At 43.9% G+C, this 23988-nt stretch overlaps 2 protein-coding genes and 1 long non-coding RNA gene across 4 annotated transcripts in view; 2 read left to right on the top strand and 1 right to left on the bottom strand.

Annotated features, from left to right (window-relative positions):
- LOC134159840 (uncharacterized) overlaps positions 1 to 23988 on the top strand; it is a 188523-nt gene that overhangs the window by 92652 nt on the left and 71883 nt on the right. The gene's annotated exons all lie outside the window — the stretch shown is intronic.
- On the bottom strand, positions 9008 to 18206 carry DNAAF10 (dynein axonemal assembly factor 10). Of its 2 annotated transcripts, none has more exons than XM_062611014.1 (8): positions 18014 to 18206; positions 16727 to 16827; positions 15554 to 15684; positions 14978 to 15079; positions 12818 to 12933; positions 12421 to 12555; positions 10890 to 10987; positions 9008 to 9916 (listed from the first exon to the last, which is right to left on the bottom strand). In XM_062611014.1, exons 1-8 carry the CDS (start codon positions 18197 to 18199, stop codon positions 9709 to 9711), a joined length of 1077 nt encoding a protein of 358 aa, XP_062466998.1. In that variant the 5' UTR covers positions 18200 to 18206; the 3' UTR covers positions 9008 to 9708. The 2 variants fall into 2 exon arrangements, with proteins under 2 accessions (XP_062466998.1, XP_062467007.1); XM_062611023.1 differs by lacking the exon at positions 18014 to 18206 and adding an exon at positions 16418 to 16494.
- On the top strand, positions 18405 to 23889 carry PNO1 (partner of NOB1 homolog). Its single transcript, XM_062611946.1, has 7 exons — positions 18405 to 18620; positions 18763 to 18912; positions 21026 to 21109; positions 21612 to 21672; positions 22417 to 22534; positions 23043 to 23113; positions 23605 to 23889. The coding sequence occupies exons 1-7, from the start codon at positions 18405 to 18407 to the stop codon at positions 23670 to 23672; spliced, it is 768 nt and encodes a 255-aa protein (XP_062467930.1). The 3' UTR covers positions 23673 to 23889.

The raw sequence follows: 23988 nt of genomic DNA, 5'->3' as shown, positions 1-23988 counted from the left end.
CTGTTCAGTTAACTGGAGTTCCTATACTGAGAGCTGTAAGCCTTGGAATTTCTTGAAGCTTTCCTTTTCTGCTTAAAATGGCTGTGTTGGTTGTTTGGTTTTCAAGAGCAAAGAGTGAGGAGTTAAGGATTTACATTTATCCCAGCCAAAACCTGATTGAGATACGGTTCATGTAATTCAGTTGTTTTGTGTTGGTGCCACTCTGAAAATGTATTATGATTTTATGTACAGATATCTATAAAAAAATCTATCCAAGAAAAGCTCTATTGCCATCTGGCATTTAATGGAAGCTGTTTCATTTGAGAGGCCTATGAATGATTATTGATTTTTCTCTGTCATTCCCAAAACAACAGAAAACAATCCTGAGTATTTTCTCCAAAGTAGTTGAAGTGACAGGCATCTTTAATGTAATTACTCCTTTGTTATTATGTATCTTATTCATTGTACATACTATATATTGACTCCTGCAGAGTCAGTGTTCTTTGTGGAGTAGATGTGGAGGCCAAATCCTGTAGTCTGGACCTCAATGGAATCACTGTGCCCTACAGCCTGGGTCATGCAAAGCACCACAGCCTGACCTACAGATGAGCTGTGGCAACTCCCAACTCCCAGAAACAATGCCCCTGAAAAAGCTTTTGAAGATACTCACATAGAAGATAAAACAAATAGCCTAAGTTCTTCTGCTGTGAATCTGCTGTGAATCAAACAAGGATGCTAGAACCTACTTGTAACAGAAGGGTTAATAAGTCATTGGCAGAATAAAAATACAGACGCTAAAATCAGACCAAAAGCAAAAGGTGGTTGTAATAGGCATCTATAGTCATCCTAAGGGAGAAAATGAGGCAGTAGAATTGCTTTGTCTGCAAGTCCGGCTTCTTCTGACACTAATTACTCTTTTTGGCCTTTTAATGTGAGCTTTAATGGGAGCAGCAGAGCTACTTCATTAAATAATTCAGCCTTTCTAAGTAGACACTTTTATCAGGAGTCCACCATAAGCCCTTTCTGGCAATTACTGGAAAGCCAGTACATCCAAGCACAGAGAACCTGCCCTTTTATCCTGTGAGTCTGTGTCTTAAACCTCTAGAGATTCAGCAAGCATACTGAAAATGCTAAACCAAAGCAGACTTAAATGAGATCAAGTCAGTCAAAGTACAGCTACACTGTGATGAAACTAAACTGAGGAATTTTGTGTTACCTCTGTCTGTAGCTTGCATTTAAAAATGTATTCGTCTAAACTTGTGCAACATCACATTTGAAACTATTTCAGGAGTGAGTTAGTCTGCACCGGTGTTACCTGAGCTGCAGATCACTTCACAACAGTTCCTGGCCAGGCATATTTAAAGTCAAGTTATGGCCAAAATCATTAAAAAGCAGAGTGTGAGACAGTACCTTTTAAAATCCCAGGTTGGAGTGAGCAGACCAGTTTGGGAGACATATGTAGTACACTTTTTTTCTGAAGGATCTCAGCCACATGGGGCATTTCTGAGGTAGGCATTTTGTGATTGAGGCCTGTTTCTTTGCAATGTAATGTAATAAATTTTGCCCTGTGTGGGCAGACCAGGAAGTTACCAGAAGAGGGTGTAGCAGGAGTAAGCTGAAGCATGAATATCCATCTGTTGGCCAGTACCTGCTTGCCTACGTGCACTTGCCACTCAGTGGAAGAGGGGTGAGTATCTGATGTTTCCTTTGGTATGTCAGAAGACAGACATTCACAAAAGGACAGTTACAGGCAGCTTCGTGGCTCAATGGCATATTCATTGTAAGATGCCTCTGCCTGTATTCTACAGAGACCAGATATATGCAGGGAGCAGGGAGGCAGGTCAGGAATAGACATTTTACAGTGATTTATTACAAGGCAGATGGTGAGTCCAGAATGAGAGCCCAAGATATCTGGCTGCCAGGTTTGTGTCCTGCCACTAGATAGGGTAAGAAGGGGAATAGAGTCTTGAGGCTAACTCACAGGAATGTCTCACATCTTCAGGAACTTAAAAGCCTATAGCAGTGACACTTAGGACACTGGAAAAGAAGAGTAACCTCCAGAATTTTCCATCCTGTGATACAGTTTGCTGGATTTGGGGACAGCGTACGTGGCAGCGTAAGCCCAAGTGAACTTAGACTCACCTCTCAGTTAAAGTGCTCTGGAAATGTCTCTTTTTTGTGCACTCAAATTAAATTAGAGGGCTTTAAACCTACTAAACACAGACTCTTTGCCCTTTTGAAAATATAACATTTCTAATCAAAATACAGATGTGAAAGTACATGGAAAGAAGGAAACTGAGTTTGATGTAGCTTTGTTTTAGGGAGGAAAAATAATATAATTCAATAAGACTAGCTTAAACCCTCTGATTAAAGCTTTTTTGACATAACAGATAGGGAGGGTGAGATCTACACTGAGATAAAGATAGTTAGTACAGATCAAAAGAGCTTGTGTTCATGCCAACTAGATTAAATGACAGGATGTGGTGAAGTCCTGGCCACCATATCTGGTTACTTTACATACAAAGCTTTATTTGCTGAATGTAGATATATCTATTAGGTTATATGCATTTATATATGGAAACTGTAGAAATAAATTGAAAGCAATCTACCATGTGCAGAGTATTTGTTCTGATGCTGTTCTAAGATTGCATTTCTTCCAATTAGTGTGGAAAGCTGTAATTTTTTATAGCTGTCTCTCTCCCTAAGATTGTTGAAGTAAATTGTATTAGAAGCTGAGGTTTATTTCTAAATGCCACCATTCTTACTTGTTAGCTTCTGTGCATGAATTCAATAGAACCATATATTTCATATTCCAGCTTAATTTTAATGGAAAGCCTAGGACAACTTTAGGAGTAAATTAAACTTAGGACCCAAATTGCAGTTGTCATCTTAAAGGGTTTTTTTCCATTTATTTATCTTGACATGGCCCCTGAAGAGGCAGGCTATGAAGCTGGAAAGCTCTTTGGTCTAACCCAGTATGGCTGCTCTTATGTTTCTCATACACTCTGCAACAGCAGGCTGTGGGAGGAAGGGAATGTGAATGTCAGAAAGGGAAAACACTACTGGATATGAAGATGCCACAGGCCCATGCCAGTGTGTACTTCTGTAAGGCAGCAGGGTCTATCCTCCACATCTGCTGAACAGGCCAGAAAGTCCTGCCTGGTTGAGCTATGCCAGAAAGAAGCATGAAGGAGAGATTCTGTCATCTCTGCAGGAAGATTGATGACTCAGAAAATGAAAGGTTTAGCATGGGATGCAGATGAACAGAACAGATTCCATTAGCTGCACCTACCTTTTATTGGTATTTTTCATTATTGCTGCAGTGCTGCCTAGAGACCTGAGGCTCACAGTGCTCCAAGCTGGAAATATTCCTAAGAAAATTGTCTCTGCCTCAGAAATCAATAAGCAAAAGACAAAAAATTGAGAGACTAGGAGGGAAAACCTTCAGTATACAGAGGACATCACTAGTGTTGAAGTATTTCTGGCAGACAGATGCAGGATGGGCTGGAGCAACATCCCAGCATAATCCCAAACTGGTTTGAGTTGAAAGGGACCTTAAAGTTCATCCAGTTCCAGCCCCCTGCCATAGGCAGGGACACCTTCCACTAGGCCAAGTTGTTGTAAGCACCGTCCAACCTGGCCTTGAACACTGCCAGGGATGGGGCAGCCACGGCTTCTCTGGGCAACCTGTGCCAGCGCCTCAGCACCCTCACAGTAATGAACTTCTTCCTTATATCTAATCTAAATCTCTATCAGTTTAAAGCCATTCCTCCTTGTCCTGTCTCCACATGTCCTTGTAAGAAGTCCCTCTCAGATTTCTTGTAGGCCCCCTTTAGGTATTGGAAGGCTACTGTAAGGTCTCCTGGAACCTTCTCTTCTCCAGGCTGAACAATCCCAGCTCTCTCAGCCTGTCTTTATAGGAGAGGTGCTCCAGCCAGAGCCAGAAACAGCTACAACTGTAGTATAAGAGGTGCATGTTTCCATTATGCTCCATGACACAAGGAAGAGGGCAAGAGGGTGCAGTTCCTTTAGTGCTCCCAGCATATCTACAAATAAGAACAGCTCAGGGCTTTGTGCCTCACATCTGTGCTAAGTGAGGATAAAGCAGCATTTCTATGCTGACAGAAATGTTCACACAAAAAAATCAGGTCCTCAATATGTTACGAAACACAAGTATTGCCCATGGTGGGTTTTCATGTAAGCAGCCTGCACTTGTAAGAGAAGGAACTGGAAGCAGCTGGGACTTGTAGACTTAACCAGTAATTTACTTGAAAGAAAGTAGTTTCAACTGCAAGACTGGATCAGTCAAAGAGTGGGCAACTGCTATATGCAATCTGGTAATCAGGCTGAGCTACTGTTTCTGAATCACTGCCACACAAAAATGTCCCATTAGGGCTCAATTGCTTTGCAGCTCTGAGGGCCTTAATGCCTTCTGCAGCCCACACGTCCTCTGGCTTCAGAGAATATCTTAAATGTTTCATAACCTTCAAATCCCAAGCAGCTCAGGAGAGCTTGCCTGTGCTTGCATTATTTATGTTGCTGATGGGCTTTTCAGAGCGATGAAAAACTTTCAGCTTCACTGCCATGTTTAAGAAGGTCAGGGCGTAATGTTCTGATCAGGAAGTATCCCGAGAGGCTGGCAGCCTTGGGTGGCCTCTTGCACACTGACAAGAGCTCGAGAAGCCATTGGTCTGGGATGGGAACCCCAGTTTGTGCCTTCTGCACAGGCTGTTTTTACTGCCATGCTCAATAGAGGAGGGAACTTAGAGGTACCTCCACATGGTTCTGCAGCCCAGCTCTCTCTCCACAGCCCCAGATCTGGAGATGGTGACTAAAGATTTATTACCATTGTGGAGGCAGGGGAGTACAGTCAGGAGGGAGGGAGATCTCTTGGGAGTAGAGAAAACTGGAGCAGACACATCTGTCCTGGAGGCTGTAGCTTTAATACTAATCTAACCAGGCTTGTTCTCTGGCTCAGAGACCAAATGGCATAGCTCATGACCACACTGTTCAATGGAGCTGGTCTCCAAAGCAGGGCTGCCACACACAGGCTGCCTATTAGGAACACCTCCTGCTCATGCTATAGTCCTGAATCCCACCAGCAAGTTACTGGGCTAGTTGCTAGCTGGTCCAGAACAACTAGTAAAGAGTGTAACACTGAAGAGGATTACAGGGAAAAGATATACTCTGTTATGATCCCCTTTGCTGCAGGATCCTGCAAAACTTCATAGAATCATAGAATAATTAGGGTTGGAAAGGACCTTAAGATCATCAAGTTCCAACCCCCCTGCCATGGGCAGGGACACCTCACACTAAACTATCTCACCCAAGGCCTCCTCCAACCTGGTCTTGAACACTGCCAGGGATGGAGCATTCACAACTTTCTTGGGCAACCCATTCCAGTGCCTCACCACCCTAACAGGTAAGAATTTCCTCCTTATATCCAACCTAAACTTCCCCTGTTTAAGTTTTAACCCATTACCCCTTGTCCTATCACTACAGTCCCTAATGAAGAGTCCCTCCCCAGCATCCCTATAGGCCCCCTGCTATCCCTATAGGTCCCTGCCTTTTCACTGACAACTGCCAAATACGGACCACCTGCACAGAAACCTTGGAGGGCTGTCATCTCCAAGGAGCCGTACAAATGGTGAGAGTCAAATATTTCACTATATTGATGTGAAAGAAAGAAAACCCACCTGATCTGTAATAGCTGAGGATTTGGGCAACCACCACAACTGCGTCACACATACCTGTATTCTGGCTGCAGTCATGCCCATGAACAGGGATGGTCTGCACAGGAAACAAGCGGTAGCTGTCAAGCACATACACTGGCTGAATGTGGTCACTTGCAGCAGAGCCACTAAACTCAGTAGCACATTCCACTCCCTGGCCCTGGGCAAGGCAGGGGTTTTCCAGAGCGCTCCTCCGTGCTGCGTCAGAGGATTTGGCCCCGTGCATTATGATTTTATTTAGAGCACACTTCTTCAGCCTGCAGAGGCAAGGTGTCAGTCTTGAGCAAGAGGGGAAAGGACTATAAATAGAGCAGGCTAGGTTGCCATAGGCAGCTTTTGGTCTGATTAAGTTTCTTGTTTAGCCTGGGAGAAGCAGAAATCCAATCTGCTGAGGAGACGCAGCATAGTACAGGCACTAGCAACAGCTTTCCTCTCCAGCCAGGAACTGTCTTTCATTTCCTAGGTACACAGATAAACCCACCTTCCCTGAACAAGGGCAGCACTACCCTTCACCTGTGCTTCCCTCCGGCTCTCTTTGCTTTTTGCAAACTCCTGCTTTGCAAACCATCACGTATTTTCATCAGACCAGCTACTCATGAGGGAAATGCATTCCCTGATATTCAAAACAACAAATGGTGTGAATCCCAACATTAGGTACCCAGATGTAACACACATTTCAGCTCCTTGAGGTCCATGGAGCTTTAAGAAGTGTTGTTTATTAATTCTTGCTCTAATTTGGATCACCATCATGCAGGCTCAATAGGGGCTACCCCTGGAGTTGGTGGTGTAACGGACATTTTTGCTGCAGGCCAAGTACATAATAGAAATACCACCAAGAGCTCAGTGCTGCACTCAGGAATTTTGTTTTCCCTCACAGGTACCTGTATTTCTGCCCTTAGTCTCTGCTTGATTCAGAAAGAAACCGTATTTCCACAGATTTCTGCTGCCCAGCATACCTTTTGGTGGGTATATTTTATTTACAGCACAAAGCTAATGGAGGCCATCTTTGAACAGTGATTTTAGACTCAAAGCACTTGAATTGATTCTTTGAACTGCACGCTGCCAGCTTTTCAAAGCTGCAGCCAAGATTGCAGAGCGGTAGTTCCCCTGTTCCCTCCTGCCGGGATGCACCCGGAGAGGGACAACATTTAAAATTAGTTCAGAATATGCTCTCAGCATTGTGCTATGCACGCAAGCAGATGGGATTACTTGTGTCAAAAAAAATCATATACTAAATATTACACTTGAAAGCAAAGCATCAAGTCTTAAGGAAGACAGCTGGATCTCATAAATCTTTGCCTTCCACCAAGTATGTAGCCTAGATCCCTTGGAAGAGCACTTGCAGACCTACGTACATCTAAGATGCTACACAACCTGCCACTTGCTTGCCAAGCCAAAGTGTAACTTGCACGTACACCTGCGCCAGAGGTTAGCACGGCACGTTCTTGACAGACGGTCAGTTCTCATTAGCCCTTGCTCGGGGATCTTGATATCTTGGGCTCAGCAGCTTTGGTGCCAGCTCACAGCACTGGGAACCCCCCTCACCAGGGCATCCCCATGGCTCTGGCCATGCTGGGGCACCTTCCCTGTGCCAAGCTGCCAAGCAAGACGCCTCCTTCACAGGGAGACAGATTCCCACTGGTCAAACCTACAGGCTGCTTTACTGCAAGTGATCTTTTTAACAGTTTCATGTACCTTCCAGTTTATTACTATTGGTTACTGTGCTTTCATCCCTGCTGGTCATTGCTAAACCTGAGATAGAAGGCTAAATTTGAAGGGAGGCTAGAGCTGAGGATCAGTGACCTATTAAAACCATGGACTTCCACAGACACATTGAGTTTATGGTCTATTGCAATTTTCCTGCTGGCCCTGCTCTGCTACAAGGCATTAATGATTTCTCCATTCCACAGGGGTTAAGGTTTAATAGCCTGTGAGCCTCTTCTACCCACAGGTGCCTTCCCTCTTTGTCCTTAGCTGGTTTAATCAATTCAGATACCCAGGAGTCACTAAGGACAATTTTCTCTCACTTGTATTTAGCTGGAATCCTGGATGACAGAAAAAGTCCAAAGCCTCTCAGCCCAAACTCTGTCACTTCATACACTTCGAAACAGAGCTGCTCGACAATAACAGGCAAATTTGCATTTCATTTCCCTTTCAAGTTTGGGATTAAGCTCTCCCAATATAATTATTCTGACACAAGCTGTTATTTGGAGGGGCTGTGCTTCTAGATCTTGGGAAGCTGTAATTTCTTATTATAAATAACTGTAACACTGTAGTAGCATAGAAGTATAGCAAGGTCCAGTTTGGATCCATGTGGACCTTTTAGACCTGCCCACCCCCTAACATGGGACTTGCTGCAGTAGAGGACTCAGCATTCCCCAGCACACTGAAGAGGCAGATAAACTTTGGTAAAGGTGCCGGGTCTGCATGTTTGCCATGTCTCACTATCTCATCCCAGCCATAGTGTCGCTCCTCACCTCTCCTTTAAGCCCAGGTTCTCTTTCTACTCTCAGTAGCCTCTGGCTTCCACACTGCCTCCCTGCTTTAACACATCATCTTTGGCTGTTTCCTCTTCCTCCTGCACCTTGCTTGGACACCAGTTGGTGGCAGGACCAGTAAAGACATAAGGTCTTAGCACCTCTCTGCAAACCAGCCTCTAGTTTCCAGGAGCAGTCCCCAGATTAGGATTAATGCAACTGACCTAAACTTGTCAGATAGGAATTCCTCATTCCAAAGTCAAAGAAAACAGCATCTTCGCAAATGGCCCCACAGGGATTTTTTTGTTGTTAACCTGGACAAAGCCAACATTTTCCCATCACAATGTGGTTTTAGGAAAAGTGAAATACTTTTACCTGAAACTTGCATATGCACATACAACTCAGCAGAAAGCCAATACCAAAGATGTGACAAGTGAAATCATTAGAGTTTACTGAAATTAGGAAACCCTTCACCATATACCCACAAATGGAGGACAGTAACTGGACACGCCTGCTAACAAGAACTGGCAGCAGCAGACACTGGTAAAAATCAGGAAAGAAACACACTGGAGATAACAGGGAATTACAAAGTGAAGTTCAGGCGAAACTATGGTAACAAAGCTACTCAGAGACATCAGGTTTTGAAGAAATACTGAGTTCATTAAAAAAAGATAGGCTGGTTTTTCCCAATGGGGGTAAGTTTTAGAGACTTGCTGCAAAATGAGTTCAGTTTTATCTAAGTTCTGTCCTTGTAAACCTATACAAGCCCATTCCTTCTCTAAATCTCTCGAAGTTTGAATAACATACTTTTTGTTCATATTAAGACAACACTTCGTATAATTTTATTTGCAGAATACCAAGTTGTGAACAGATATAAAAACAACGGAATATAAAAACTTGTCACAAAACCAAACTAAAAATAACAGAAAGGTGCATTTTGCTCAACAGTTTAATTTCAATATGATCTCCAATAAAAAGCTTACTCTATTGAACCTGAATATTTCAGCATTCATTATAGGATGCTTTCACATAGTATAGAAACTAAGTCATCTAACAAATCCTCTAATTAATATAGCCAATACCATAAAGACTTTCTGTGAGGAAGTATATAACAGTTTCCATAGCATGAATGCATATGGACAATACTATATATAAAAAAGCCAAACTATTTAACAAGTCTGAACAGATTTACACTATGATTAAACCGAACACAAACAATTTAAAGTGATTTCTGAAATTACAGGTTGAGCTAATACAAAGGTACCTTTGATTTTAAAGGTAAATTCACATTTCTAGAAGGTAAAAGCTTTGTGCCCAGGCAACTTCATGTCATTGAGGCACGATCAGTCAGACAACTCTCACTGCATATATCTCAACTTTCAATAGAAAGATCTGGTTTCTATTTCTTTAATCCAGTTTTTAGTAAGGGAGAAATTAAATTAGGAAGAGGAGGGCTCTCCCTCCCATATTTACAGGCTGCAGACTACTCTGCCCTCTCATCAGAAATTCAAGTTTTCCTGTCAAACTTTGTTAAGCTTTGTGACTATCAGCACCCTCAGAGTTTGGTCAAAGGCACCACAAACACACAGTCCCTTTTTGTCAGGGCTCCAGTCTAGGCTAGAAATCGGCTGCGTTGACAGAGTCACATTCTGCAAGAGACTGACAGAACCTGCCACCCCCATCTCGGCTCCTTCAGAATCCTTCTTCGAGCGCTGAGCTGGGTACTCGCTGGCAATAAGGAAAACAAAAACTTGCACTTAGAATTCACTGATACAAACACGTCATTATCCTCTTTACTTTTAAAAGAAAGGTTTTCTCTGTTCTGTAGGTGATGCAAACAAATGCCTTAACAAAAATGAATAATCATAGAATCACAGAAAGGTTTGCATTGGAAGGGACCTTAAAGCTCATCCACTTCCAACCCCCTTGCCATGGGCAGGAACACCTTCCACTAGACCAGGTTTGTCATACCCAGCTATATCCACACTGCATATTTAGTAAATATTTCATGAAAGAAAAAATGGGGCAGGAAGCCTCATTTGAATTGAATCCTGACAGCTCTTTCCTATAGCACTTCATTTTTTAACTGTTTGACTTTTGCCACAGGTAAGAGAATTTTATCCCAGCTATCCCTCTGAAACAGCACACCTATTTCACTGCATTTAGGATGACTGAATAATTTTGCCGTGTAGCATAAGAAGATGCAAACATAAGAATCATTGAAAGTCCAGGCTTTTAATGCTCTTCTCAGGCATAACCAGTACCATGAAAGAATTTTAAGAAATCAGTTTTCTTCCATTTATCACCTTGTTAACCAAGGATATAATTAGATCTTGATTATATTAAGAAAACTGACAAGGATAAAATTCACCTGTGCAGCTGTCACATTCTTTTATGGATTAATTACAGAATCATAGAATAGTTAGGGTTGTAAAGGACCTCAAGATCATCCAGTTCCAACCCCCCTGCCATGGGCAGGGACACTTTGCACTAAACCACGTCACCCAAAAATGCAGCTTCCAGATCAAGTACTGGCCCCAAAATTACCCTTTCTGCTGCATTTGTAAGCAATAATTTTAACGAGATATTCTGAGGTTGGAAGCAGGACCCTAACTCATCATTTTTAGGAAGATTTTTTCTTAAAACATTAAATGGCTGGTTTCTTATTGCCCCTGTTGCAGACTGGAGAGTGATCACTTACTATTTCCAGAGATGAAGGCTCCCAGCTCCTCCACTTGTCATAAATATATCTCTGTTCTGTGGTAGGTGTCGAACCTGCCAGATGGTAGATTTTTGCACCTAATAAAGAAAAATCAGTGTTGTATGGAAGTCACTTACAGATGCAATTAAAACAGCAATCACTTGCATGAAGAGAACCTGGCCTTCTCATGAACATGCCTCCCGACCTGCTGCCACAGGAGCGGCCAGTTCCCACACAGGAGAAGCCAAGTCAGGCCTCCAACACACCCTGGTCTTCCACAGGGATAAGGCAGCATCCCTACCAAGGCCACCACTCACTGATACTTCAGCTTATTTGGGACTGGCCACATGAACAAGGTTAGAGAGAAGTAAAGTGGCTGTGTAGGCACATCTTTTGGAACTGCTGTGGAACTACAGGATTGCCAGGGGCTCTTAGGGGACACAGTCACCACAAGGTTAATTTCACTCTCTGACATCTCTTAAAATCATTACTGGAAGGGAATACAGTGCAAACAATCTACAATTCCAATTTACATCTTAGCCAGGGCGCGGCAAGATCACATAGCAACAGAAATCACTTAGGGAAATAAACCCAACACGCATACTCTGACTTACTGCATATCTGTCTGCAAGTATCCAAAAGGAAAAGCTTAAATGCAGTGAGTGAAAGAAATGCCATTTTCACACTTTGATTATCACAAACACTAATTCAGTAAATACTTTTGTGTCATCTAATGATAGTACTTCCAACGTCTTATCTGCTTTGAATGGTGGTATGGAAAATAAAGATGTTGAAATTCAGCTTTTTTCCAATTTAGGCATTCCTAGAGAAGAACTTCACCAGAAAAGTTCCTTTTCTCCAGATTTATTATCACCAGATCGTGTTCACAAAACAAAACAACAAAAAAGCCCACCTCAACAAAAGAAAAGAAAAAAACAACCTGTTTTCTAAAGAAACTAATCAATGCAGTGGTCACAGATGGAGGAAAAAGATTATAAGAGTTCTCCATATTTAAGAGCCTGCAGGCCACTAAGTCTCTCCAATAGACTTTTTCACTCACCCTCAATATCCCAATCCAACAATGCTTGGTTCTGAAGAAAAATAAAGAAATTTCTTCTGTGTCTCATATGAGGTCTGGTGACTGCAGGAAGAAAAGTGCTTGCAGAGGGCTCATGTTTTGGGGGATATATTTTAAGATTTGAATCTGCATGCTCATCACAATTTAATATGGCCTCTAATAAACATGACTCCCAGATTAAGGGCAGAGCTGAGTGCACAGAGGTGCAACTGCAACAGAACCCAGAGACACCCAAGTATCAGGTTATAAAAGGGAGGAAAGCTGGGTGAGTGCTGGCAGCTGATGCACACAAGCCCTTTCACTGCTGCACCAGGGGCCACATCAACCATGCTGCCACAAAGTTTGTACCAATTACAGGGGCATTATCAAAGACAATAGTTTTAGACATGTAGTTCTTCAACAGCAGATATTCAAAATGCTTGTCTCTTACTAAGAAATCCTGTCTCCCCATACCTTCTCTGAAACAGAAGCAAAACCTTTGGTTGGATGCTGAGTTCTCATATCGAAAACATGAAATTTTCCCTCAAGTGACGTGGCCACCAGCTTGTTCATATTTACATCTTTTCTGTCAAACTCCACACTGCAAACCTGGAAAGATATAAAAATACATTCAGCCTTGAAATTTAGCCACTGCTAAAAAAAAAAGGGGGAAAGTTTTGCTAATTGTAAATATGTATTAACCATTGGTTCTTTTTACAATGACAACATCACCAATTTGGAAATAACAATCACCTGAAAACACAAATCCACTGAAAAATACCCCGTGCTCTCCAGACCAAAAGTCTGGGGGCTACAATTTGCTGAACCTGCATAGGACCTGGGGTGAAATATACTTTTATAGTTTCCTTACCCCGTTCTTAATATTGGTCTCCCATCTTAGTGACATGGTTTTTAAGTCAAACAATTTAATGTCACCATTGTCATATCCAGCACATACAACACGTTCCTCTTGATTGTAAGCATTGCCTGGACACAGAGAAAGAATTCATCATCATACACGAACCTTCTTTAATCTGTAAATTTCAGACCTCCTAAACCTGCAATTTCAAGAGTTACGTCAGCAAAATATTACTATTGGGATACTAAGATTTAAAGAATTGTCTGGTTTTCAAACCTGACGGGTAGAGAAAAATACAGCTTCAAACCTGGCAGTCTGTTTCTTTTAAAATATTAACAAAATTCTTACTCCCCTTGCCAAAAACTGCCTAAACCACATAAAGTTCTACACTTGTAAACCTACATTAAATACATTCCTTCTCTTAAAACTTTCTCTGCTCTCAACCATGCTCCCCAGACAGCACAGCAGCACTGGAGCATAAAGTGGTTCAGCAGTTCCTTAGCCAGCCTCTCAAGCACGAGCTATTACTGCAGACACAGACTTGTCGAGAAGCCCTGGGTGTTACCAAGGCATCACAAGACAAACACAGAAGCCTGCAAGCAAAAAACTCTCAGCTGACAGGATCAAGGAAACATAGCAGTGTCTGAAAGAAGTTAGCCCAGAGCATGTAGTTCAAGATGAACCCAGCCTTGGCTCAAGCTTCAGCAACTTGAAATAAATTGAAGAAAATATGAGGGCACTTTTTTCCCCATTCATCAAAGCAGAAGACAAAGATAACAACAGCAATGAGTATTAGAGTTGCACCTTCTTGCCAGGGAAGGTCATGTCCTTACTATCAATTCTGTAATTACAATCCATGCGCTTATTAGCAGTTTGTAAAACTTACTCTGGAGACAAAAATGGAGCTAACCCAGAAACACCAGCTGGTGTAGAACACAAGCAGCTTGCCCTCTCCAGAAGAAAAATGCAGAGCACAGATAAAGCATCACTGTTGTCTTTTGTTAGCTCTTAGCTTCATAGATCTTCTCTTAAATTAATGCTTTAATGTTTGATAATTGGAACTACAGTGCAACAGCGACTAGTTCCTTGTGTGCTGCAACATTTCATAGAATCACAGAATCATAGAATAGTTATGGTTGGAAAGGACCTTAAGATCATCCAGTTCCAACCCCCCTGCCATGGGCAGGGACACCTCACACTAAACCATATCACCCAAGGCTCTGTCCAACCTGGCCTTGAACACCACCAGGGATGGAGCATACACAACTTCCCTGGGCAACCCATTCCAGTGCCTCACCACCCTCACAGTAAAGAACTTCCTCCTTATATCCAATCTAAACTTCCCCTGTTTTAACCCGTTACCCCTTGTCCTATCACTACAGTCCCTAATGAAGAGTCCCTCCCCAGCATCCCTATAGGACCCCTTCAGATACTGGAAGGCTGCTATGAGGTCTCCACGCAGCCTTCTCTTTTCCAGGCTGAACAGCCCCAACTTCCTCAGCCTGTCTTCATACGGGAGGTGCTTTAGCCCCCTGATCATCCTCGTGGCCTCCTCTGGACTTGTTCCAACAGTTCCATGTCCTTTTTATGTTGAGGACACCAGAACTGCACACAATACTCCAGGTGAGGTCTCACAAGAGCAGAGTAAAGGGGCAGGATCACCTCCTTTGACCTGCTGGTCACACTCCTTTTGATGCAGCCCAGGATACGGTTGGCTTTCTGGGCTGCAAGTGCACACTGCCAGCTCATGTTAAGTTTCTCATTGACCAAAACACTTAGACTCTCATCAACAAAACATTTACACTCCTTCAGGACCATGCAGCTGAAGATACTGTTTTTAACATTCCTAGGCATAGAAATAAAGCTTGCACAGCTTCTCAGTGAAATCATAGAACCAGTTGGGTTGGAAAAGACCTTCAAGATCATCAAGTCCAACCACAAACTATGACCAAAGGTGGGAGGAGAAAGAATCCAAAACCCAACTATCACAAAATCAGCTCCTTTTGGGAAAAAGTAAAAAATACATAAATCTGACAATGCTGAAAAGGAAAATGTGCTACTTATGTGCCCATACAAAAAAAAAAAAGCTATTCCATAGCATCCTGAAATGCTCTGATAATCATCAAAGCAAGTCATATTACAGGAAGGAATGGCTATAATCTCATACGTTACCAAATGCTACAGTCCAGCAGTCTCTTTTGCTCTCCCCCTGCACAGGTTCCATATTAGCGACAGGCATATCTTTCTGTCTCGGGTCCCACACCTTCACAGTTCCTGGGAAAGAAGGAGAATGGATTTTGTGTTATGCATACACTGACACATTGTGTTAATCTTCCCAGGGAAGGCCTTTGCTTTTGAGCCTGATCATTCAAAACACAGGAGCATTTCTCTCCATAAAGAAAGTCTGACTGCGTTTAGTGGATACAAAAAAACCAACCAAACAAAACCCAAACCCAGCAAACAAAGTAATAAAGCAAAAGTGTTTGATCAGCATGTATTTTCTCTAGCTATCATTTTGCATTTATTCTGTATTTGTATTCTTACTGTCTCAATGACAAGTTTCTTTTGCTTATCTGCAGCTTCTGAAAGAATTAAGAGGAAATTTGTCCCAAGCAAGATTCATGGGACAGCATAGGAAGAGCTAGGAACTAGTTGCAACAGGTTTGTAACTAGTTCAGATGGCAGACTCTGCCCTGCCATCAGAGTTCTCAGACCAACTGAAAAGACTTTCAGAGTTCACTGACTCACCATCTCGACTGCCAGTGACAATTTCTGGTGCACCTTCCCCAATTCCTAAGCCACCTACACCATCTATACTGTTTATGATTTCCTTATGACCTTTCACAGAATACACTGGTATTTCAGGAGCTTCTAAATTCCTAGGCAAGAAAGAAAAAGAACAGATAACACAGCATTTTCCTTGACACTTGGGATTTGTTTAAAAATGAGAGGAAATTGAGCACAAATTATATAAACTCAGATTAACAGTGGGACCAAAATATGGGTATCACCATTACGAACCATGAGTCTCTGATTCCTTCTTTGGCTATGGCTTTAGACTGGTTTTGCTCGGCTCTGGACTTCCCTGTTTGTAAAGGCAGCTGTGGGATTCAGCACAGCAAGAACCAGTTTTTATGCTGGGCTTTAAATGAATCATGCCACAGATCAAACCACTCTAATTAGCTGTACTCTCTAATGACTTTGTTCACTGATCCCCACCTAGCTCTAATTCCTGCTCTTCAAATGCAAGCTGCATCCAACTGGGGGTTTTACGGTTCTTTGCCGATTCCCATCCTTTGAGAATCCTTCAGAATTTTATTCTAAATTTCAGCTAGAGACTAATCCGTGCTGCTATTCCAACAAAACAGAACCAACAGTTCCTTGTAAGTGAAAGATATTATTACTATGATTATCAATAAAATAACCATATAGAGAACACCCCCTTTTTGACCACGTAACTTAAATTTGTGTAGGCAAATTGATTCTCAAATAAAATTTACAAATAATTCAGGGACCTGAAAAAAACATTTGAAGATTCAAAATTAAAAATCTGTATTTAATCTAGACATCAGATTTAGGTTCTTACACAGGTTAGGTTGTTGTATAGGTTACCTTAATTGGTATTCATGCATCCATTCAAAGCCTCTTTTCAGAAGAGGACCGAGCAGAACTGTAAGAGGTGTTCGTCGCTGCACACAGAAGATGCCAATGGAACAGACTGAATTAAACCACTGTGCAGAATTCATGCTGATTTACAGAACAGGCATGGTCCAAACACAGCGGCCAGCAAAGCTTATGACCGGATCTCAATCACGCGCAGCACAGAGAGCATCTTACATAAAAGCCACACACAGAAACATCGGTTCAGACAGACAAGTACAACATGAAATGAAAAAGCTTCCAGTGAATACCCGTGCTTACCATATGTTAAGGTTTCCACCAAAATCTCCTGTAGCTAAGTATCGCTGCTGCAGAGATGTAGCACCAAAAGTTCCACATTTTATAGGTTTAGCCTTTTCAATCTTGTAAAGAAAGGATACATTCTGTGTCAGCACATGTTAATAAACAACACAACTGCAGACTGCAGCAGCACTTCCTTGCGAGTCCAGGGGTGACAGATTTCGGTGACATGTACGCAGGCTATTCGGGGTAATACGCAATGGAAACGCTATCAAAGGCAAACACTTTGTGTTTATTTCTTTGCGCAAAGAACAGACTTCAGCTTAATGGTCTTAGAAAAACAGAACAAATCTCACTTCAGCTCAATAATGATGCTCATTAGAGGCTGCTGTCTCTGCTGAGTTGCAAATACAACGCGGAGGGACACCAGAGCCCCGCTGGTACACCACGACGGCAGAATTAAGCAGTTACGTACCCGCAGTGCCTCGGCCCTATATACCCACAGCTTATTTGCTTGTGCCCTGCGGGTCTCTATGGACCTGAGGCACTGTTACCCCGAAAATCAGCAAATCCAAAAGGTCAGTTTTAGTTAAAAAAAACAACCCCAAAACAATAACAACAACAACAAAATCCCAACCAAACAACAAACCCCCCCCCAAGACCCCAAACAAACCCACAAAACCAAACAATGAAATCCCCCAACACGAGACACAACCGGCGCCGAGCCTCCAGCGTTCCCTCTAACGCAAGCCATGACAACAAGGCAACCAACGCACGGCAGCCTAGGGCGACATGACTGACAGGAACAGCAAATTCAACAGGCAAACCGGGTCCGGTACCGATTATCCTTCAGTTTTTTAACCCGCTAGCTCTGCACAAGCGCCCGTGTCCCCCATCCCAGCCGAGATCAGGCCGGCGCTGTGGCCCCACGGCAGGGCCTGGCGGGCCTCATCCCTGCAGCATGGATCACAGGATCACAGAAGCAGAGAAAGATCGAACGGTTTTGTTGGAGGGGACCTTCTAAGCTCATCCAGTCCACCCCCTGCAACCAGCAGGGACATCCTCAACTAGATCAGGTTGCCCAGCACCACATCCACGGCCCTGAACGTCTCCAGGGCTGGCGCATCCAGCACCTCTCTGGCCAACCCGTGCCAGTGTCCCAAGGTAAAGCATTTTCCCCTCGGGTCCCCCCCGTTCCTCCCCTCTCCCAGTTTAAACCCACCACCCGCGAGCCCGCTCCCACCTTCCCACAGGCCTCTTTCAGACACCCGCAGTCTCCTCACGGGACCCCCCCCCCCCCGCGCTCACCTCCCGCAGCAGCTCCACGCGCGCTCCCCGCAGCTCGTACAGCTGCATGACGCCGGTGCCGCGCGCGGCGCTGCCCAGGCAGAGGAGGCGGGCGCTGCGGGGCACCCACTTGCAGTCGAACAGGGTGTAGCTGAGCGGGTGCTGCACGTGCGCCACCACCTGCGGCCGCTCCAGCCCCGACGACATCCTCACACACCGCGCACCGGCCCCACCGCGCACCGGCCCCACCGCGCACCGGCCCCACCGCGACCCGGCCCCACCGCGCACCGCTGCCGGCACCGGAGGGGGCGGGCGCAGCGAGCGGAAGTGAGCGGTGGCGCTGTTCCGGCGAGGCGGTGTGGAGGCACGCGGGGCGGCGGTTGGGGCAAGACCCCCCTCCTCCCTTGCTCCGATGGCTCCCCCTCCGTGCCTCGTTACTGACGCGGAGGCGGCGGGCGATGGCGGCGGCTTCACCAGCGTCGTGTCCAAGCGGAACCGGAGGAAGCGGCGGGCGACGGCGGCGGGCGGGGAGGAGCCGGAGCCGGCGGCGGGGAGCGCCATGGACACAGCGGAGCCGCGGCCCAGCAAGAGGCCGGCATTCCCGCCGGTGGCTGCTGAAGCGCTCCGGGTACGCGGGGCGCCGGGCGTGGAAACGCGGCCTGGCCTGTGCGGGGCCGGGAGGAGCCGGGGCGTGCGGGGCAGCCCGTCGGCCCTCCGGCACATGGAGCGGTGCTCGGTGCTCGGCCTTCACGGCCTTCTCTTCCCGCTAGGTTGGAAAAGGTGAAATACGGAAGGTTCCCGTGCCGGCCAACAGGTACACGCCGCTGAAAGAGAACTGGATGAAAATATACACGCCTATCGTGGAGCACTTGCAACTTCAAATCAGGTTTAACTTGAAAACGAGGAACGTGGAGATCAAGGTAAAGAGAACTCCTTCTGCTTCCCACAGCTGGGGCTGATCAGCCTGGAGAAGAGAAGGCTGAGTGGAGACCTCATAGCAGCCTTCCAGTATCTGAAGGGGGCCTATAGGGATGCTGGGGAGGGACTCTTCATTAGGGACTGTAGTGACAGGACAAGGGGTAACGGGTTAAAACTTGAGCAGGGGAAGTTTAGATTTGATATAAGGAAGAAGTTCTTTACTGTAAGGGTGGTGAGGCACTGGAATGGGTTGCCCAGGGAGGTTGTGAATGCTCCATCCCTGGCAGTGTTCAAGGCCAGGTTGGACAAAGCCTTGGGTGACATGGTTTAGTGTGAGGGGACTGGAACTGGATGATCTTAAGGTCCTTTCCAACCCTAACTATTCTATGATTCCATGATACCGGAAACACTGTGCCTGTTCTCACAGGTGTTCCTGTTCTGTGTATTAGACTGGAGAAGCATTCTAAATCCCAGATAATGCTTGGAAAGATGGAAACTGCACGGTTTCACTTAACCAAAAAATCCTCACAGGGGGTTAATCTTGTCACATTTGTTAGTTTCTGCTTAGAAGCAAGTTATTAATGCAGGTAGTTTGAAAGTGTTAATCCTTTCTAGAAGGGGCCAGCCTAAGACTGGGGGGTGTCAGTTTTTATAGGAGAAAATGACATGCTTAAGAATTACCAAGACTCTTACTCCTTGTGTTAGATGTGATTTTGGATTATAATGTTTTTTTAGATTTTTAAGGCTACTAAATACTTATATGACAATTTTGAGCTAACAGTGTCTTGAGGGGGGCACCAAACCTAATGGCTTTTGTTTGTGGCAGAAGATAAGGGCTGGTCGTTTAATAGCTTGTGTTACAGATTGCACTGCAGTAGCTTAGGATACAGACACCAATATAGAATTGTAGCTCTTGTAGCTGTGCACTTTATTCTTACACCTTCTCAGGAGTGTTTATAGTAGCTCTCAAGCGTGTAGCTAAACCTCACACTGTGCCTTTGACGTACAGCTTACTGTGTTAGCACTGTTGATGTATGAGATCCTCTAATGTAAGAGTGAAAACAGAGACACCAACAGTAATTTTTCTTCCGAACCTTAAAATCTTACCACAAGTTTGATGGTAGCAACTAGAGAAATGACTTGAGGGAACAGCAGGAACTCCTGCAGTTCCATTGAGAAACTGTGCAGGTGAAAGAAGAGACCTGGGATTTCAACAGTGCTTTTTGGTATGCATCAATGGTAGCAAGCCAGGCGGTTTTATTCTTGCTCAAGCCCATTTAGTGTTGCCCTTATCTGTCAGGAATGTAAAATGCTTGAGAATTTAAAATCCGTTTCTGTCATTTCTCTGACTTGGTGCAGAAGCTGTAAATGACAGTTCAGAAGAGCTTTTACATACTCCAGCTCTCAACATGACTATCTTCCTTAATTGTTCCTTGGTTTGCTTTTGTTACAGCTTCAAAGACTGCTCTTTCCTAAGTTGTCCTTGTTACGGTCTGTAAATGCAGATATACACAAACTCTTCCATGGTGGCAGAGGAATGGCCCAGTATTAAAACATGAACTGAAAATAAATGGCCCCTAACAGCAAATCCTGTGGTGTGCTGGCACGGGAAGAAAAAAAACTAAAGCAGCCCAATACCTGCTGCTTCTCCAGGTCAATGTGTTCCTGTTCTAAGTATCATCTGAATTCATATGTTTTATTGAACCTGTCTGGGTTTCTTTTCACTTGCTGAAGCATCTCTAGGCTCTTTGCATTAGAGCAACTTTTGGGGTTTCCTGCCACCATCCACTTCTTTTTCTTCTGTGTTGCATTTAGCTTGTGTTCTTTGGGTTTTTTTCCCATAAAAGGGCTCTCAGTCAGATGTGTGGTGGGGAGGGCGTTCAGCAGTTTCTCTTTTCCCTCCCCTCCAAACACAGGCTGTGGTAGTTGATGCTTTGTTCTTGTTATAAAACAGCACCATGACTAGTTACCTTAGTGTCAGTAAAACACGGTATAGCACTGTCACCTGAATGTAGGTGTTTATGGTTAGAACGTATCGCCAAGATTTTCCCCCCCCCCAAGTCCTGACCCTACTTGCACAGCCTTAATTTGCAAATGTAACTTCTTGTCTTGCAGACTTGCCAAGAGACAAAGGATCTCAGTGCTCTAACAAAAGCAGCTGATTTTGTGAAAGCATTTATCCTTGGGTTTCAAGTAGAGGTGAGTCTCCCAACTCCCAGGTTGTGAGAGTGCTTCATTGGCTTCCCTGAAAATTACAGTAAGAAATAACAATCCTCAGGTGGTTTTCTAGAAATAAATGTTTGAAACTGTGACTAGAGTGGAAGTCTTCATTTCTTAAGTTAATGCAGAGTAAGAAAGTAACCTTCAAACATCACTTAATTAAAATTACAAAGTTGGAGGACATATTTAGCTGTGTGCAAGAGGCAAGCATGAAGCAGTAATCTGGCTCTGACGTGCTCTGCATGTAAAGGGACTCTCCATTTTGCTGCCCATAACCTTTGCTCTGTTAAAAACGCAAACAAAACCACTCTTCGCAGTATTGTATGAGCTGCTCCTTGCTGCAGACCTGTGCTGGCTGTTGTTTGATACATTAAGTGGAGAAATACTACTGATGCTGTCTTTTTATATAAAGGAAATGTGAGCTTTCAGCTCCGTTGTGGTACTGCAACGCTCATGCTGATAACAGATCTCTTTATTTTAGGATGCTCTTGCTCTTGTCAGATTAGATGATCTTTTTCTAGAGTCCTTTGAAGTTACAGATGGTAAGTAGTTTGTGCTGTGGTGTTCAGGTAGCTGTGGGTACCATCTGCAAGTACATTGTTTTTGTTCCTTTCCCCCTGCTCCAATTATGTCACTTACCCTCAGGGTTAAGGAAAAACTTCATTACGCAGTTATTGTCTGGGTACAGGTGGCTTGAAAGGGTTGTAATTTTTCTAAGATGTCTTAACAAAGCCCCTCGAACCTCCATCCTTGAAAGTACATCACTTTATCAGAGACATTTGATTTTTCTTGTCACAGGGTAAACGTTTTAAAGGTGAAAGGGAGAATTTTGGTGAATGCATCCATTAGATTTTTAAACTAGAATGGGCTTTGCTCCTCTCAGAATCCTGACAGCAGCTGGTAGGAAGTAGACAGCAGAAACATCTATTAATTCATGTATTTGTGGGATTCCTTGGAGCATCTGAAGCTGATCTATTTTATTTCTAATGGTGCCAGCTGAGTGCACTTTGGCTATTTTTTTTTCCTCAACAGTAATTGCTCAGTAACACAGGGAATGCCTTCTGCAGCAGTTCTGTATCAGAATTTCTCTCTGATGCCAGAGACCTCATGGTTACACGTAGCAGCAGATGCAATTTTCAGTTCTAGTAACGTTAGTGACTATAGATATTTATATATTGCACTTGAAATTGCTTTTGTGCTGCTTACACCGAGTTGCTTCCAGCAAGGCAAGCATTATAGAAATACACACCACTGCTGTTACACTGAGCATGTTATTCTTGTTTTAGTCAAACCTTTGAAAGGCGATCATCTGTCAAGAGCAATAGGGAGAATAGCAGGGAAAGGTGGAAAAACAAAATTCACTATAGAAAACGTAACCAGGACACGAATCGTTCTCGCTGACGCGTGAGTATTGACTGACTTCCTCCTGGGCAGAGCACAATCCCCCAACTAACCCATGTCCTTTTCCAGGAACAAAGATAACCTAAATTTTATGCAACTGCTGTAGAGCAGTGGGAAGACAAATCATTTAAGTGTTATTTTTAACAAATGCTATTTGAGTATTTGACCTTTTGGTCTGAGAATGATGGGTGTTACCAGTACACATAGAATTGAGTAATGCCCCAAAGCACAAGAACAACTTCTTACAAATAACCCAAGTTGATCCCACTGACCCTAGAACCTTTTCCTCCTAAAGCTGCTACTGCTAAACTTTCAAATTGTAAAAATCTATTTTAAAAAGGATTTAGAAGAGCACAGGGTTTATACTGCAGGTTTTCTGGTTTTGAGGTTGTTTCTATTTACAAGTGTAGAAAAGGCACTAGTACACTAATCTGAAATTCCAGCTTTATTAACTATGTAGTAACAGAAGGTTTTTTCCCCTCATTAACTGCTGCTACTTTGGTTTTTACAGAAAAATTCACATTTTGGGATCTTTTCAGAACATTAAAATGGCACGAACAGCAATTTGCAATCTAATTTTAGGTGAGTCCTGTTATCTAATCTTCTCCTTTGCATACAGATATATCTTGCTGTTTGAGAAACTGCTTTCTGTGCTGTGTTAACTTTCTCCCCTGGTGGCCCATAGCTGCATTTGGAGCAGGTAGCTTGCTAGGAGTTGTCTTGTTTGGGTAAGAATCAGGGAGCCCAGCACTTTGATTCTGTCTCCAAAGCCCTGTCTGGGGTGTGGGAGGAAGAGACTTTCTGCTCTTTGATTCAGCCTGTAGCATTCCCTGCAGACTATCTGGAATGCACTGTCTAGAAGATGCCAAAGGGGACAACCCAACCCACACTGGCACCAACAGTTCAACTCTGCACTTGCAACCATAGGCTGCAAGGTGGTGGCTAACCTTGACCATCCTTCTCAGCTGTGGGCTTATCACAGACCTGACAGCACAACATGTATTTCTGTAACACACACACACACACACACACATTATCTTGTTTACTGACTGAGTTCGTGCTTTCTTCTGCAGGAAGTCCTCCATCAAAAGTTTATGGCAATATTAGGGCAGTGGCCAGCAGAGCAACTGAAAGGTTCTGAGCTGCAGCACAGCTGTACCACCAAGGACCGGGGCTGGGAGTTGCGTTTTCTGTACACACAAGAGGCCTGGAGCTACAGAAGCATTGAGTCTTCTCCTTGATTTGGAAGCCCAGAAGAAAACTGGGACTGTTCCTGCAGTCTGATTTCCTTCAGACATGCTGCCCTATTTCAACACACCTGATATTTCTGTATAGTCATTAAAAGTCATTTTAAAGTGGTTGTGTCTATCAGAAGTACGAATACCTGATTTTACTTATCCTCAAACAAAACCATGCTTCATTACTGACTCTGAATATCAAAGTATCAAGAAACTGCT

This window comes from Pezoporus occidentalis, unplaced genomic scaffold (genome assembly GCF_034315485.1).
Source record: "Pezoporus occidentalis ecotype Australia unplaced genomic scaffold, CSIRO_AGI_Poc_V1 ctg10, whole genome shotgun sequence".
NCBI classification, from domain to species: Eukaryota; Metazoa; Chordata; class Aves; order Psittaciformes; family Psittacidae; genus Pezoporus; species Pezoporus occidentalis.
This window is presented reverse-complemented; position numbering and strand designations above follow the sequence as displayed.